Here is a 16,536-nt window from a genome sequence, read left to right as displayed (position 1 = left end):
GTGCCACCAGGGAGGCCCATCTCTACAAATTCTTAATATAATTAAATAAAATTTTATTCTGAATCCTTGAATGTTTACCACACTTGATGGTCACTTCCCTGATCAAGTTCCTTCTAGGGTTTTCATAAAGTAGGTAACAAAGAATTCTTAACTTCAAATAAATCTACAACTTAATAGGTGGCATCATAGATGTTTCCATCAACCATGTTTCTGACCATATTTTTATTTTTCACAGCCATCTCGTGGTGTGTTTGAAGAAATGAAGTATTTGGAACTTATGATTGTCAATGATCACAAAACGGTAAGGAGAGAATCAATAAGTTTTAGTTCTGATCACTTAAGGAAGACTTTTAATTCATATTGATTTATTATTTGCTCCTTATTAAAATAATTATAGTTTTTTTTTAACTATCAAGTGACTTGATTTACTTCATGGTGTTTGGAGAACTATGTCTTGTAGAGTTTTTACAACTCAAAACTTTTCTCTATTTAATAATTGCTGTACTTAATGTACTAAGTAACAGTTTGGGGTCATTCACTTGTCTTCATTTAGAATTTTCATTCTCTCCTTTTCTTTATCTATGTATTTGGTCACTGCTTTCTAAGCTTAGTCCATGTCTTCATTCTGCTGGTATGTCATTGCTATTTTATCTTACTAATTAGTAGGCTCCATAGCAGATAGAATTTTAAGAGATAAACATATATACTAAATATATGTCCAATGAGATTATCTAATTGATGACTGACCTTCCTCAAATATTGGAAAGATAAATAATCTCATGTTACTTCTATCCATATAGTTCAAATTATCATTTCAATGACACTAAAGGGACATATGAAAAACAATTATTGCCCTCCTTTGGCCCCTATGACTATAAAGTGCAACTTTTCTTAACTATATTCTACTTAACTATTTCCCTTGTCACATATCTTGGCTGAAGCCTGGAGACATTTGTAGTTTGGTCAATAGAATGTACCCCATACTTTTTTTTTTAAACTTATGGCATGCTGGTAAATGTTTACTGCCCAGGGACCTGAAAATAAACCCTGATTTATAATGCTTGTTGATTAATGGTGGTGTGACTGTTCCCACCAATTCAGTTGTGTTGAATATTACTCAATAGAGTAGCACTTAATTTGTATGTAAATTTATTTAATTTGCTACTATCTTTTACATATATTTCTTGGTATGTGTTAGAAGAAACAGAATTTATCATGATTATGTATAACTTAGGAGAGGTCTTTTCTGCTATGAAGGAAAATCAAGTGTTGAGGCAACTGTTTTCTAAACAAAGACTAAAATATATATTTCTGAAGCACTTTGAGTTGCTTGAAACACCAAGATAATTTTTTCCACCTGAATTATTTTAAAATTATTTTATGTGACAGAGATTTTTTCCCCAGCTACTTTTTTTATCCTTAGCATTATGGCATGTTGTGAAATTAAGTCTTTAGAAACCTCCACTGTTTTCAACATTTATTATGTAAGTACTTTTAAAGTAGTGGCAATAATAAAGATATTTATACAATATCTTTTAGTTCACAAAGTGCATTCACATATAACTCATAATTGATAGTTAGTTTTTAAGCCCGATATTTGTAATTGGAAATCTTTTGTTCAACTGTAATCTATTGAGAAGGTACAGGAAGCCATTGATCAGAGAGCAAATCTAAGTAACTGTTCAAAGTAGGAAATTTGTAGAGATCAAATTTATTTTTTAATTCTTTTAAATTGGAAGCATTTTAATCATCTTTATCATGTGAATAATAAAATAGCACCCTTCTTTAATATTGTTTTTATAGACGGAAAATCTACAGATTATGCTATATGTTCTACAATAACGTTACCTTACTGAGACTGCCAAATCTTTTTAATGGTGAACTGGGTAATTAGTTTTATTATTATTATTAGAATGAATGAGAGTTAGGCATGGTATGCCCATTCATCTCTGAAATCAGCAAAAAACTGTAATTGTACTCAGGTTATGAAAAGGGGGGGGGAGGAAGCTTTATCCTGGATAGTAATAATGTCTGAAGTGGAAGGGAATTACATAAGAAGATTTTTTACTATTTAAAGAAATGTTCATCTGGAATAGTGAAACTGAATATATTCCTTTTGCTGAAGACCAGGTTACCACCCAGTCTGTAAGAATCCCAAATAAGTGTGTAATTTTTCTTTTGTGAGTTAAAGAGTTCTTTTTTAAGGTATGCTTTCTATGAGATGAAGGTAGTTTATGAATTTGATTGCCATAAAAAGTAATGTCAGTATTTGGGTCAGATGATTTTATTCACACACTGAAAGTAACATTGCAGTAGGGTAATTAACATCTGTATTTTAATATGTGGAGACTTGCTATTGGTTTTTAGAATGATCTTCTGCTAAGATTACCCATCTCAAAATCTTTTAGATGAGGTAGCACAGTTATTTTCAATAACTTACTCTGGGGTTGAAAATCAAGCTCTAATTTAAATTTTTTTCGAAAAGCAAATTTCTTAAGGATTGTATTTGTTCAGGAAGGAAATCTGCCTCTTTGAATTTAATTACTTTCAGTGATCAAAAAATGTGAAAGTTTCATCCTAAATGGATATCCTGTATTTTTCTTTGTATGCAAAATTGGTTCTAACTCATGCAGGAAATAGAAACATCCTCCTTACATTTGTGCTCTGGCTTCCCTCTCCAATACAGAGTAACCTAATATTGACTTCCTGAGAAAATGCAGATACCTTATTTTGAACAAGCATCCTATCAACAGGCTTTCAATTAGAAAAGAAAAAATCCCTCAATTTTGTAGAAAGCACCTTAATGAGGGAAGGGCAGAACCTAATTTGTGAGATAATTATAGCCTTGGTAAAGGTTTGCAAACATTTCTTTGAGCCACTTAAGCTAAATGTACATATTAATAACCTTATTCTGACACACACAAAAAAAGGGTTGAGATATTTTAAAATACATTAAAAACATGTTTTGCTTATATTTTTTGCCACATTCTTACAAAGATATCAGTAATTGCAAATATATAGGAATAACAATGTTTTCAACTTAAATCTCGTTTGATTTTTTAAATTTAAATGTTATTTATAGTCTATGGATACTTAGCAAATTATGATTTCCCACCAACAATCATGAGGTGGTAGGAATATACATAAACTATTTTATAAGAATTATTAACTGAATAAGTTTATCTTCCATCTCAACCCAAAGAAGGCTTTGAATTTCAGCTCTGTGATCTTGGAGAAGTTATTTGTCCCTCAGAACTTCAGTTTTTCACATTTCTAAAGTGGAGGTAATAAAACCCACCTCATGGAGTTACGTGGAACAAATGCTTCTAGGGGGAACAACACACTCTGGTTCCTTAATGAATCCTAGTTGTTCAGTTAAAGGAGCTTCAGGTGAACAAATCTCATGGTCCTTGATCTGGCCTTACCTTATTTCTCCCGCAGCAGAATTGGACACATTTACTCTCTCCTTTGTGAAATGTTATCTTCATCTCTTGACTTCAGTGACCCAATAACTTTTCCAGTTCACTGACAGTTTCTTCTTAGTCTTTCACTTCTGGCCTCTGAACTGTGGGAGTGTCCCAGAGGGCTGTCTTTTCTTGCTATGTTCTCCTCCTAAAGTGATGACCTCTAATATCAAGACTTTAGATTCTCCACTCTCTATTTCTCTAATCTTCTGAGCTCCATACTTAACTATTTAACTGCCTACTTGACACCCACACTTCAATATCAATAGGCATCTCAATTTAACATTTCTTTTTTTTTTTTTAAAGATTTATTTATTTGTGCATACAGAACTGGGGTACAGGCCAGAGGCTCAGGGGCGGTGAGAGGCTTCACCAGAGACAGAGTGGGGAGCAGAACAGGCAGATCGATGAAGTATACTGCTGAGGGGAGCAGCGGGCGGGTCAGGAGAGGTCTGCCGCGCCATGTGGTCACCTCCTGGGCAGGCGGGTATTGAACTCATGCGGAGGCGGCTTAGATTCTCAGTGCTGTGCTTCAACCCGATGCGCCACCAGGGAGGGCCCATCAATTTAACATTTCTTAATCAGAACTCTAAGTTCCTTAGTCTTAAGCTTCTCACCCTTTGGTCTTTCTCTGCTTTAGATGGCTCAACACCCCCAGTTCCTACCCCAGCTATTCAAGTTCAAAACCTAGGGGGTTCTCTTTTGTTCTTTTTCTTAATTTCCCACACTCTATTTATCAGCCAGTCTTGATAACTCTTGATAGTATATCTTACGTCTATCCATGTCTCTCCATGAATGGCTAGCCTTTGTTATGTTTTACCAACAGGTCTTTTCTGCTTCAGTTTTTGACCATCTCTGATTGATCACATATCATATTTTCCACGTATTACCTTATAACAAACAGAAAGTCTCCAAAAGGGACAGATGAATATTCAGAAACAAAATCAATTCATCATAATAGGTGTGTAACATGACTGAGTTATGGTGTCAGCTAACATTTTTCCTTGGCTTTTATGATTTATACTTCTTAGTGACAAAACTGATTTTTAGCATGCTATTCAGTGGCATTTAGTATCTTTACTGTGTCATAGAACCATTAGCTCTGTCTAGTTACAAAATATTCTTACTATCTCATAGAGACAAAGTTGAAAAATTTACCTTTAGTTTTAACAATATCAGAAAATTTCAGTTTGTAGAATTTGCTAGAGACCATAAAACACTGAGCTGTTTGTAGCAACTTCTTTATGGTAAGTTTAAAGCATCTATTAAAAATACTTAAAAAGTTTGTCATCACTGAGTTTTAGGACTCAGTTTGCTGAAGTGTGCTATGAAAGAGCACATGAAGACAGCTTTGGCAGCTCATGATTCATAGGGGGGACAGCAACACACACAGTAATAGTGATGTTGTCTGAGTCTCTTGGAACAGCTATAAGAAAACAACAGGAAGTAATTTCTCACAGTTCTAGAAGCTGGCAAGTTCAGGTTCAAGGTTCTGGCATGGTTGCTTTCTGATGAGGTCACTTTTCGTAGTTCATAACACTGCCTTCTCTCTCTGTACTCAAACAACATAAAGGATTCTATTTCAAGATGAAAACACTTCCCAAAGTCCCCACACCCCATCATTTTTGGAGTTAGGATTTCAATATATGGTTATTGAAGGGACATAAACACCTAGGCGACAGCAGATAATATACCAATAGTTGTGAATTCATGAATGCTGCTAGTAACACAATATTAATTTACTGCACATTTTTCATGGGTTGTCATTGTCCTTAATATTATAAAAAATAAACATACACAAACATGAAGACATCTATTTGTTAAATGAAATACAGATAATAGCAGATAGAGTGAATGAAATGAAGGGGGTCTGCCATATTCGTAGTGGGAGAGTGGGTACAGGACAAAAAGCAGGCACCAAAGGTTGCCAGTGTGAAAATACTTTTCATGTTTATGAAAGATGCACTATTTTCATAATTACAATTGGGTCATATTTTAGACTTGTGTTACAAATCTGAACAGACTGAAATCTACTATTTCAATTGCACTGGTTATGTTTTCTCTATGCTCAGTTGTAAACTCAGTAATAGCTTATGGTCAGATGAGGACATGATCCGCCCGTGGTAGATTTTCATTTTCAAATTCTCTCAAGGACATAATGAGCAATGTACTCCTTGCTGAAACTAGCCCTCCAGATGTTGTTATAGTATTATTGTCTTACTTAAGAATAAGTAGTCATCAATAACCACAAATATTCATGAGCTTTGGCCCATTTCATTTTTACTTTTAGTCTATATTCTGATTTTGAGTCATTGAAAGCTAAAATCTTTGTTTGGAGATACACTATGGAGAATATATCAAATGGTATGACAGGTGTATTCTATGTTCAGACAGTACTGAAAGTTCAACCTAAGAAATTTCCTTGATTTGTGCCTGGTCTAGGGTGATGATGGTGTCTAGTTGGGACTAAATTTCTTGGTCTAAGTCTTTTATTATATGAGATAGATCATTTCAGTGAAAACAAGAGGATTGCATTTGTAGACATTAAGACTAAATTAAAAACTTACTTCTGAAGTATAAATCTGCTCATGCAGATTTTTAAGGTTCTCTCTGTTATCTGGAACATTGTGGGTACTTTAGACAGAATTTTGTTGCTTAAGAGAGAAATGCAATAATAATAGCATACCAACATGGATATTCTCTCAACTGTTTAATCATAATTTCAACTGTTGCTGTGTCACTTTTGCTTTTACAGACTTTTGAAATTTACCACTAAGTTACTATTTGGCACTGACTGGTCTGTCTCCCCTCCTGCCCTCCCCTCCCCTCCAGTATAAGAAGTATCGCTCCTCTCATGCGCACACCAACAACTTTGCAAAGTCTGTGGTCAACCTTGTGGATTCCGTAAGTATCCTGGTTTCCTTGAACTCATTTTTCCAAAATGGAATGGTTTAGATCTCTATTTGCTTACTTTATTTCTGTTTCTTCCTTGGGAAAAACAAAAATGTCATTCCTAAGCTCATCTAGCTAAGAAATTGTAGTCAGTTTCAAGAGTAGAGGTATCAGAACTTGAAAAGACTATTCACTTATTCTTAGAATCCCAAAGTAGCATTAGTGTTACTTTTAAGTGATGTCTGTACCTTATGGTCACCAGAGCCTATGGAGACAAAATCCCTGGAGAAAATTTACTACCAAAAAGACCAAATATTACACTCTGCAAATGTGAATCTAGCAATAGAAACTTGTTGAGCTTATTTTCTTAAATATACAGCAGAAGAATGAATATTTGTCTCAAGTATATGAACTAATATTGTCATATGTGACAGAACTAATAAATTAGGTGGAATGTATTTGGAAAATATAGAAAATTAAAAATTTTTCTTAAAAGTGGCCCTCCCTGGGGCCCTCCCTGGTGGCGCAGCGGGTTAAAGCACAGCACTGAGAATCTAAAGCCGCTTCCGCATGAGTTCGATTCCCGCCTGCCCCGGAGGAGACCTCATGGCGGCAGACCTCTCCTGACCCGCCCGCTGCTCGCTGCTCCCCTCAGCAGTGTACTTTGTCGATCTGCCTGTTCTGTTCCCCACTCTGTCTCTGGTGAAGCCTCTCGCCGCCCCTGAGCCTCTGACCTGCACCCCAGTTCTGTATGCACAAATAAATAAATCTTAAAAAAAAAAAAAGTGGCCCTCCCTGGTGGCGCAGCGGGTTAAAGCACAGCACTAAGAATCTAAGGCCACTTCCGCATGAGTTCGATCCCCACCTGCCCCGGAGGGACCCACATGGCGTGGCAGACCTCTCCTGACCCACCTGCTGCTCCCCTCAGCAGTGTACTTCAAAGATATGCCTGTTCTGCACCCCACTGTCTCTGGTAAATCCTCTCACCACCCCTGCGCCTCTTGTCTGTACCCCAGTTCTGTATGAACAAACAAATCTTTAAAAAAAAATTTTTTTTTCTTAAAAGAACCCACATGCATGCCACTGTTTTCTGTTAGTGTAAATCTTAATGTATTATTTTTAGATGACAGAATGAGGTGTAATCCTTAAATAAAACTCATTTAAAGCAATAAAATATAGATCTTCTTACAAAGACTTCTAACTCTATATGTCTTTCATGTAAGCATTTTTCTCATTTTGTAAGTGACAGAAAATGATTTGAGACTTTCTTTTTCCTGTGTTAGGTAGGAATTCTATTTAATCATAAACTAAATACAACAAACTAGTTCCTATCCTAATAATTTTGTCTAGGTAAATATATTTTTTATCTGATAATTATTGTATGTTCCCTCTTAATGGAAAAAAAAACTGAAAATTACTAAATATTCAAAGTGATATTTATGGTCTGCAAAGAACTGCTTTCTTTATTGTTCTTAAAGCAGTGCAAAATAACTAATCATGTAAATACTGGTAAAATACCTGGTAGGTATAGCCAATGAATGCGTAGTATGGGTGGGTGGGTCTAAAGAATAGACAGAGCTAGGATTGAAATTCTAAAAACCAGTTTGCATCAGGTGTATTAATTCCTTTAATGCCAGTGCTTGTCAGCCTTCTTAAAGGAAAACTATTAAGCGAATATAGAAATGAGAATATTAAGCACATCTTTGCCCCTTTGCAAAAATCTGTTTACTTGGTAGCAATTCTGTTATTCATTTCACCACGGTTGAATTGAATCACATTTTGCAAAGTGTAATTCTTATCTTGGGTTATCATACAAAGTTTGAGACTGGCCCACTAATTTTTAAAAGACTACATTTAACTCATTCTTGCAAAATCATTTTAACTTCAAGTCGACTTAGGCGTAATGGTAGTCCCTCTTTTCAGTGTGTTGAGAATCATTCATTACTTAATTAGGTTGAAAATAGAACAGAATGACACCATGGATTGAAGTTGTTTAACTGTGTGAATTAGTGAGGAGACCCAAAGTAGAGAAAAAGAGAGGTTCCTTTAATATTGTGGGTGCTGCCACCCTGTGGTGAAGTGAAAGTTGTGCTATAAATCCTTACTCTTGGCCTCATAGATAAGTAATTTCCTCCTCGCCTTATTTTACATTACCTGAGCAAGACCTCCAAGAGCAAGCCAACCATGTTGCTGTCTGTTTAGGGATTTAGTGATTTATTCCAATCCTGCACGAATAACTGGTTGAGTTATACTTCTTCAGAGCCGGTCTATCTCAGGCCCCAACCAGCTACCTCCTATGAAGTTTGGAAGGGTGATTTTTGCTGAACCGTCTTTTGCATTTGTCCAGACTTAAGAATCTTGGCATTCCTGCTTTCTGTCCCAGAGTGAGATGCCAGGCCACTGAATATACTGGCCTGGAATTGAAATAAACTTAAGAGGAGTAGGTGACACGAAGCATTTGTTCTTTATTCATCTTTGCTCTTAGAAAGGAAGAGTCTGTATGTTGAGCTAATGACTACCTCGTGTTCTCCCCTTACCCCCTCTCCCCTCCTTCCGCTGACTCTGAATCACTGACTGTGCATGTTTGACCCAGTGTTTTCCTCCTGCTCCTGTCCTGTTGTATATCCTCAGATTTATAAGGAACAGCTCAACACCAGGGTGGTCCTCGTAGCTGTAGAGACCTGGACGGAGAAGGATCACATCGACATCACCACCAACCCGGTGCAGATGCTCCATGATTTCTCCAAATACCGGCAGCGTATCAAACAGCACGCTGACGCTGTGCACCTCATCACGTATGTACTCGTGAGCTTCAGCCGGACCCTTTTTTTTTTTTTAAAAAGATTTATTTATTTATGCTTACAGGTATACAGGCCAGAGGTGTGGTGGGTGAGAGGATTCATCAGAAACAGTGGTGAACAGAACAGGGAGGTCTACTGAAATACACTGCTGAGGGGAGCAGTGGGCGGGTCAGGAGAGGTCTGCTGGGCAGGTGTGGGTCAGCTCCCTGGCTGGGGGATGGAACTCTTGCTGCGGTGGGTTCGGAGAGCTTCATAGTGTGGTGCTTTCACCAGAGAAAGCCCGGGGCCTTTTTTTAGCATTATCTTTGCAGTCTAGTCATATATGGCATGCCGATCTTGAATAAGATTAATGTAGACTCTCTCAGTCATGTAGAATTTCTAGGAAGCACAGAGGTCAGTTGTCCCTAGCTGGAATGGTGTTCCCGCCATCCATGAAGGTTGTCATGAGTTCTACCTTTAGAGCATTCCTACCTTCAGACTTTCCATCCTCAAGATCAACTCCGAATGCAAGATGGCTGCTTATGCGCTAGTCTCTGTATGAAGAACAGAAATGACAGTGCAGACTGGCATCACTTCTGCCTGAGTTAGCGCCTTGAAAGCAAATTTCCTGAAAGTTTGAATGCATCGCTTTAACCAGCAAGTCATTTACTAAATTTTAGTCAGAGGGCCACCGTTAGTTGCAAGAGACGCAAGGAGTTAGCGTCTTTTAAGTTGAAACATTAAATAAAAGGAGGATTTTTACCACGAAGGAAAGGATACTTCCTTTTAATGGAAGTCTTTCCTTTCCCCATTGCTTTCACAGAGTTCTGTACTCATATCCAACAAATATCCTCCTTCCTTTTCCTTTTATTCTTTTTTTTTTACTTGCCAGTTTTTAATCGACAGTTTATACTAGCAATATTTTCTATAACTACCTGATATTTTCTACTAGAAAAAAAAAGTTAAGGACTGTAATTTGTTGATTTTTATGTCCTCAATCCTGGGTCAGTACAGGATGCTTAGTCGGGGCTCAACCAAGATACTTTAACATAGTGTAAATTCATGGACATTTGTGATAACATAAATTGAATAACATAAGTGTACAGGTATTTAAAATACAATTTTTTTTTTTAAGTTTTGGGAAGGGGGATGAGTTTGAGATATTCAAGGTAGAAAAAAGACATATTTGGGGAGAGTTTATGTGATGGCCACAACATTGATTTCCAAACAGCCTATTTTTTTCTCAAGGCGTATGACATTCCACTATAAAAGAAGCAGCCTGAGCTACTTTGGAGGTGTCTGTTCTCGCACAAGGGGAGTTGGTGTGAATGAGGTAAATTTTATCAATTTTCTTAAAGTAGAGCTTTGTCTTCGCATCTGACCTCTTCTTCCCTGTGGCCCAGTTTAAATCCCTTCTCAGGCTTGTTAGAATGATAATGACATCAAAAAGGTCATGTGAGGGGCATATATTGGTAAACTAAAATGGCCTTTGTTGTTAAAAACAAGTATTGTTTAACTTCATGATGATAGTCTTTCAATGTGTGGGGCAAATGCAAACCAAAGATTAGCCCAGAGATTTATTTTTAGCCTCCATAAGTTTCTGTAAACTTATGAATCCTTCCCATAGAACACTTTTAAAGTTATATAACTCTCCTGCCCATAGTTAAATTCATGTTTATGATTCTATCTAGTGTCTTTATTTTCACCACATATAAGGTCTTCATCTTTGTGCCTTCTACCACCTATCTGTAGAACTGATTGAAATGAATAATTCCTTAATCTCATTGTTTGGATTTTGATAACTTCATTTTTATAAAGGAAATTCTTATAACAGTTGGCAACAGTACCCAGAAACCTGGACCAACTATATCTAGACCCTGGTGAATGCCAGAATATGTTCTACCAGGTTATCCCACTAAAGTCATCATTCAATGGTTACCTCTCATGACATCTTTGTGGTAATTTGTACTATTCTTGGTGTACTATGAATGAGTTGAGTTGGGTGCCACCCTAGGACATGTACTTTATGATTCCATGTGAGAGCATCAAGTTGTGAGAGGTGCCACGTAGTAAGAGAGGCTTTCTGCTTCTTGGGCCCAATTGCCAGGGAGAAGTGGTAGAGAGCAAATGTCATCTTTAGATGCTGGGAGGCTCTACTTAGGAAGCTGAGATGATATGTGGTAACGATTAAGAAATAATAACTAGCTTTGTGCACTCTCTCAAATGTCTCCCACACACTTTCAACTCTGAAAAACAGTATGGTCTTCCAATGGCAGTGGCACAAGTATTATCGCAGAGCCTGGCTCAAAACCTTGGAATCCAATGGGAACCTTCTAGCAGAAAGCCAAGTATGTACATTGACCTTCTTGCTCACGTTCATGTGCCATTCTGTCTGTATGATGCATGTCCAGTCAATAAGTGAATATTTTTCATTCTGACGATGTCATGATGCTTTCATTAGTATAGTTCCTTCCTCTAAATATGAGAACTGAAGGTGATTCCTGATTTATTTGAGTTGTAGAGATGTTCCTGTTAAAGTCCATACAAATCATATTCCCTTTCTCAGATTGTGATTAACTTTTGCTCACACTACAGAATGGTGGGGTTTTAGGTGGTGACATCTTTTCCACTCAGGTTCTAAGCAGTGGAATATAGACACAAGACGCCAGGTGAGACAGCATCGCAAGCTTACTAACAGTGCAGCTGGAGCCAAAAGGAGCTCATGCTCTAAATTTACCTCCTTCCTTAGTTCTAAACGTACCACTGGTCCTATCACAAGAGTTTAGAGTGGTCTTCCCTGAGGCAGGCCCTGGCCAGAACCTCATAAGCAGGGGCAGGTGACAGCCGATTGCCCTTGACTCTAGAGGACAAGCAGGTGCAGGCAGGAGCACAGATAGAGCAATAGATCACACGCAGTCGGGAGTTGCCCCACTGGCTGTTGGGTGCCACTCCTTGTCAGTCAGGCGAGAGCAGATGGAAAGAGGACTGATTTTCATTGCCCCACACTAGTTCGGGGCGGCAGGGGGTGAAGGGGGTTTGTCCATGAACATTTCCACTTTATTTTAAAATTGGAATAAAATCCAACCTGAATTATATTCCCTTTATTCCAACACAATGCTAAAATTTAATCTATAAGGCTTTTGGGGAGGCAAAAGTGCCCAGGACCCACAGAAGCCTTAATGCGATCCTACTGATGGAAAGAGTGAGCTATTTACTACTGATAACATTGTTCCCTTAACCAGGAAATTAAGTGGGATTCTGCTCCTCTCTGAACATTCAGATACTAGGAGTAAAGGTTGTCATCCTCAAGAAGAAAAGGACAAAATCTGCCTACATTTTAACTGCTGTCAAATAGTTATCATTAATTCTTGATATTATGGAAACTTGAAACAGAATACAGGTCCAGAAGCTTCTCGATTCCCCTTTTGGGTATATTCAGTCATATATAAGGGTATAGTAAGTCCTATGCAGATAGCAAATCCCCACAGACTGCCATTTATCAATGTCATGATATAATATAATGCTCAGAGTGAGGCTTTCCCAAGGATGCGCACATCATACATTGAAGGAGATGTTTTGGGGTTCCCCGCTGGCATAGATGCCTTCAACATCAGAGGAGAAGATCAGGTTAATGACTTTGAAAACTATGGAGCTGGGAAGAGCTCCTGCTGGTGTCAGCTGAGAGATGTGCTGGGTTGATGATGGACTAGTCTGAGAAGAGGTTGTAGTTCCTTCTTTCCTGAAACTCTGTTCTCTTCTGAGGTGTTTGTCTAGGTAAACAGTACCTTACTGCCGAGCTTTTGAGTTTAAAAAAAAATTCATTTGGAAGTCTGTTTTTAAAATACTTTTTAAATCAATGGTAGAAAAGAGAGTAAGAAGAAAATAAATGAGAACAGCCTGTGATGACACTAGTATGTCTCCAGAATCTATGTCAAGTTTGTGGTCGTTGTATAATTTCAGCTCACGCTACACTTCCGACTTGACCACTCTCCTCCATCCAGTTAGTAGCACAGAGCTCTCCGAGTCTTTGGCCGACCCTGTTCTCACTAGCAAATTGAATTCTCTCCTCTAACCAAGAATGTGTTGTGTGAGGACCATGGCCGTTGTGCAATACAACTTTACATTTCCAGAGAGCACAGAGCAGACCACATTTTGTGAGCGTAACAGACCGCTGGGAGAAAGGCAGAGGTGTGCAGTTCCCATTTTAGAGGTGGAACACTGAGGCACCCAAAATGCTAAGTCCCTTGCCTGTGGGACTTTCTTGTTAGGTAGAACTTGGGCTTTCTGATTCTAGATCATGAAATAGTGCAACTGAGTTCTTAACTGAGTTCATTTGGTTTCAGAAATGAAGGGAGTCACAGTTTTATTTCTTGCTGTTGCCTTCAGACAGAATGAAGAAATATAGATGTAAAAGAATTAAATGTTTTTCAGTGAGATTTAATATTTGGTTTCTGCCTGACTTGAAATGGGTAATAAGGAATCATTTCAAAAGCTGTGATATAACTTTTATCTTCCTTTCTTCTGTTTTTTTTTTTTCTTTTCTTTCTTTTTAATTGTTTCATTGGACTAGAATGTGACTGCACAGAATCCTGGGGTGGCTGCATCATGGAGGAAACAGGGTAAATGTTCATTATACATGTATTTGACATACACCTTTTGGGGAGATTGTTTCTATTGTAATAGATACAAAGTCTCTCAGGTATTGACTGGTCTTTTAGGCTAGGCACTTAGTATAAGTTCAATAATTAATTACCTGATATTTTTAAAATGAAAGGACTAATACACTGTTAATTTTTTATTTAAAGTTAGTGACAAGACTAACATATAATAACTACTTCTATTTCTATTAACCCTAAGGGAAGCACATTATTAAGTGCTTCTAAGTTTAGTAGAGGCATTAATTTTTTAGTACACTTAGAATAAAAGCTGGTTGTCTACCTGAAGCATTCAGTGAAAATCAATTTAGTGCACAATTTATATTTTAAGGTAATAGTAAATAGACATGTTTACTGTAATAAAATTATACTATACTGCTTAAAACATCAGTAAAGCTTTTTTTATTAAGACAGATTTATTGTATCTAAATTAGGTCGTCTCTTACTGGTAAACTTTTGAATACCTTTGTCCTCATCTAGCTCTTCTCTTCTTTCTGGAGACTTCAGGAATCAGAGCAGCTAGCCCTGAGCTTTGTTGCTTCTGTAATCCAAGACCTAGAAACACTGTCCTCTTGCCCATGACCCTTGCCCCATACGAACTCCTCCCCCAATGCCCCAGCCAGTTCATGGCAACGGCTGCCCACCATGCTGTCTTCATCCACACCAGCCATCTTGTCAGCTCCGCTTACCAGAAAGTGATCTGCTTGCACAGTTCCTTCCTTCCTTCTCTAGCAGGAGTCTAGTTCACGGAGAAAAAAGTAGGAGGAGTCAGTCTTTCCATATACTATTTCAGAACACGAGCTTCTAAAAATGTAGTTTCAACTTGAAATTGTTAACTTTCAGGTCTCCTTACTATTGTACCATAGTTTAGTGACATTACGACTTGAACAGGCTTTTTTGAGGACTCCTCTAGGCAGGTTGCACTTTTTGTAATCTAGATTCTATAAGGAAATGTCTTCTGTCTTCTAAACCAATTTCTAAATGATGTTTTGCGCTAGTTACCCATAGGATATCATAAAACTGAAGTCAATATGTGTTTTCTCAAGGACACATTTCTACATAGTTCTGATAGTGCCCACAATGGCAGTGTTTATCTATTTCCTTATACTACCTTGTACATCAGGACACACACAGCTATTAGATTACATGCTAGAATAAAAAGGCTGTCACTCTCAAATCAAGTACTGTCACAACTAGGGCCAAGCAATCAGTGTGTGTACTTCAGACCTGACCATGTGTATTTTGTCCCCTCACACAGGTAATTTGATTAATTAAATCACAAAGAGACTCTTACTATATGCCTATTAAATCATAATGTCACCGAAGAGTCATTGAAGTTAAGACTTCCCTAGTGAGTTTGCCCTAATTCTGCTTTTGCTGGATTCTGTCTTGCTAAGAATATATTCATCTATGTGGCCTAGCCCATGTTTTTAGAGCTTCCTTGTTTACTTGGATCGCATGGCTGAAGCCTGCCTTGTATAATCTTTGATACATGGAGCTTCAGAAACTGAACTCTCATAGATTCTCAAGCTCCTTTTATTCAGGATGCAGGCAAAAGTGCTTGCATTTACTGAGACACAGAAATACAAATGACCACATTTTAAAAGACAACCTTGATGAAGAAATTTGTAAGGAGTTTTTCAGAGCCTATTTTAAGCTTGGGTTCAAAAGGGCTTCACTGCTGAGGAGCTTGCAACTAGCTCCCCAATCTGTGGTTTTCTTTGAATTTCTATTTTTACCGAACTCTACCACACATTTTCATTTGGCAATTTGAACGTAAGTGCCTTGTCAAACTTTGTGTAGAATCATCTGGATTCAGAGTGAACATTTTGTTCTAACTCAAGGGTTTTAATTTTCTTCTCTGATGACTGCTTTTGGTAAATTACTTACATAATTGATTCTTTATTTCTTCAGGGTATCCCATTCCCGAAAGTTCTCAAAGTGCAGCATTTTGGAATACAGAGATTTTTTACAGAGAGGGGGTGGAGCTTGTCTTTTCAATAGGCCAACAAAGGTTAGTAACTCAGAAAGTATAATTATTTATCCTCCCCCTCCCTTTTTTTTGAATACTGTAACAGTGCCAGATGGTTTTGGCGCAGGTTTATTGTCAATATATTAATGTTTCATTTCAAAAGTCTTTATCATGTGAAAACTGAGTCTTGTTGAAATGAATGAAAGAAACAAGCATGATTTCTCTGTTCTGAGTCTCTGTTTTTTCAGTAATTGTACATATTACCATTCTTTCAGTTAAAATGTTTTTAAATTTTCATGTTGGAGTGTTCCCCTGCTGATAAGAGATAATGGGTTATTACAATGTAGTACTTTAACCATTTCTTAGACAAGTTTTGTTTGCCTTGGATGTTTTTTCTAGAGGTATAACTAATTTCTTGGCTTCTGTATATTTCATTTTGAGTCTGTTCTCCCAAAAAAGAAGCCTTGCTAATACCGCCTAGCCATACTATGGCTTAAGGTATTATGGACACCATAAATACATACTTGCATTTATATTCTGTAATCTCTTTATCTGGAAGGTCATACTGTCTATTGACATAATATCAGAATTCATGTACACAATGTAACACTCTTTATTCATGGTTCCTTCATTCAAAAAACTATGAAAATGGGAAGTGTATTTTATGAGTTTGTTGAAGATACAAACATGTCCTAAAATTGAAAATCAGTATTTATTCCTCATAATGTAAATATTTGCCTTACTATAGAAACATTAATGTGTTTGACTGTACG

General features: G+C 37.3%; 1 protein-coding gene across 1 annotated transcript in view; it reads left to right on the top strand.

Annotated features, from left to right (window-relative positions):
• Positions 1 to 16,536, top strand: part of ADAM23 (ADAM metallopeptidase domain 23) — a 154,457-nt gene that overhangs the window by 101,025 nt on the left and 36,896 nt on the right. Inside the window, exons 9-15 of the mRNA XM_004674351.2 lie at positions 236 to 301; positions 6,297 to 6,368; positions 8,988 to 9,151; positions 10,385 to 10,469; positions 11,394 to 11,484; positions 13,707 to 13,755; positions 15,706 to 15,805. Of these exons, the coding sequence (XP_004674408.1) occupies positions 236 to 301; positions 6,297 to 6,368; positions 8,988 to 9,151; positions 10,385 to 10,469; positions 11,394 to 11,484; positions 13,707 to 13,755; positions 15,706 to 15,805 (627 nt within the window). The remainder of the gene's footprint in view (positions 1 to 235; positions 302 to 6,296; positions 6,369 to 8,987; positions 9,152 to 10,384; positions 10,470 to 11,393; positions 11,485 to 13,706; positions 13,756 to 15,705; positions 15,806 to 16,536) is intronic.

The sequence above is a fragment of the Condylura cristata genome, unplaced genomic scaffold (genome assembly GCF_000260355.1).
Source record: "Condylura cristata isolate star-nosed mole 26May11 unplaced genomic scaffold, ConCri1.0 scaffold00002, whole genome shotgun sequence".
Lineage (NCBI taxonomy): Eukaryota > Metazoa > Chordata > Mammalia > Eulipotyphla > Talpidae > Condylura > Condylura cristata.
Note: the sequence above shows the minus strand (reverse complement) of the source record. Positions and strands in the feature narration are given on the sequence as shown.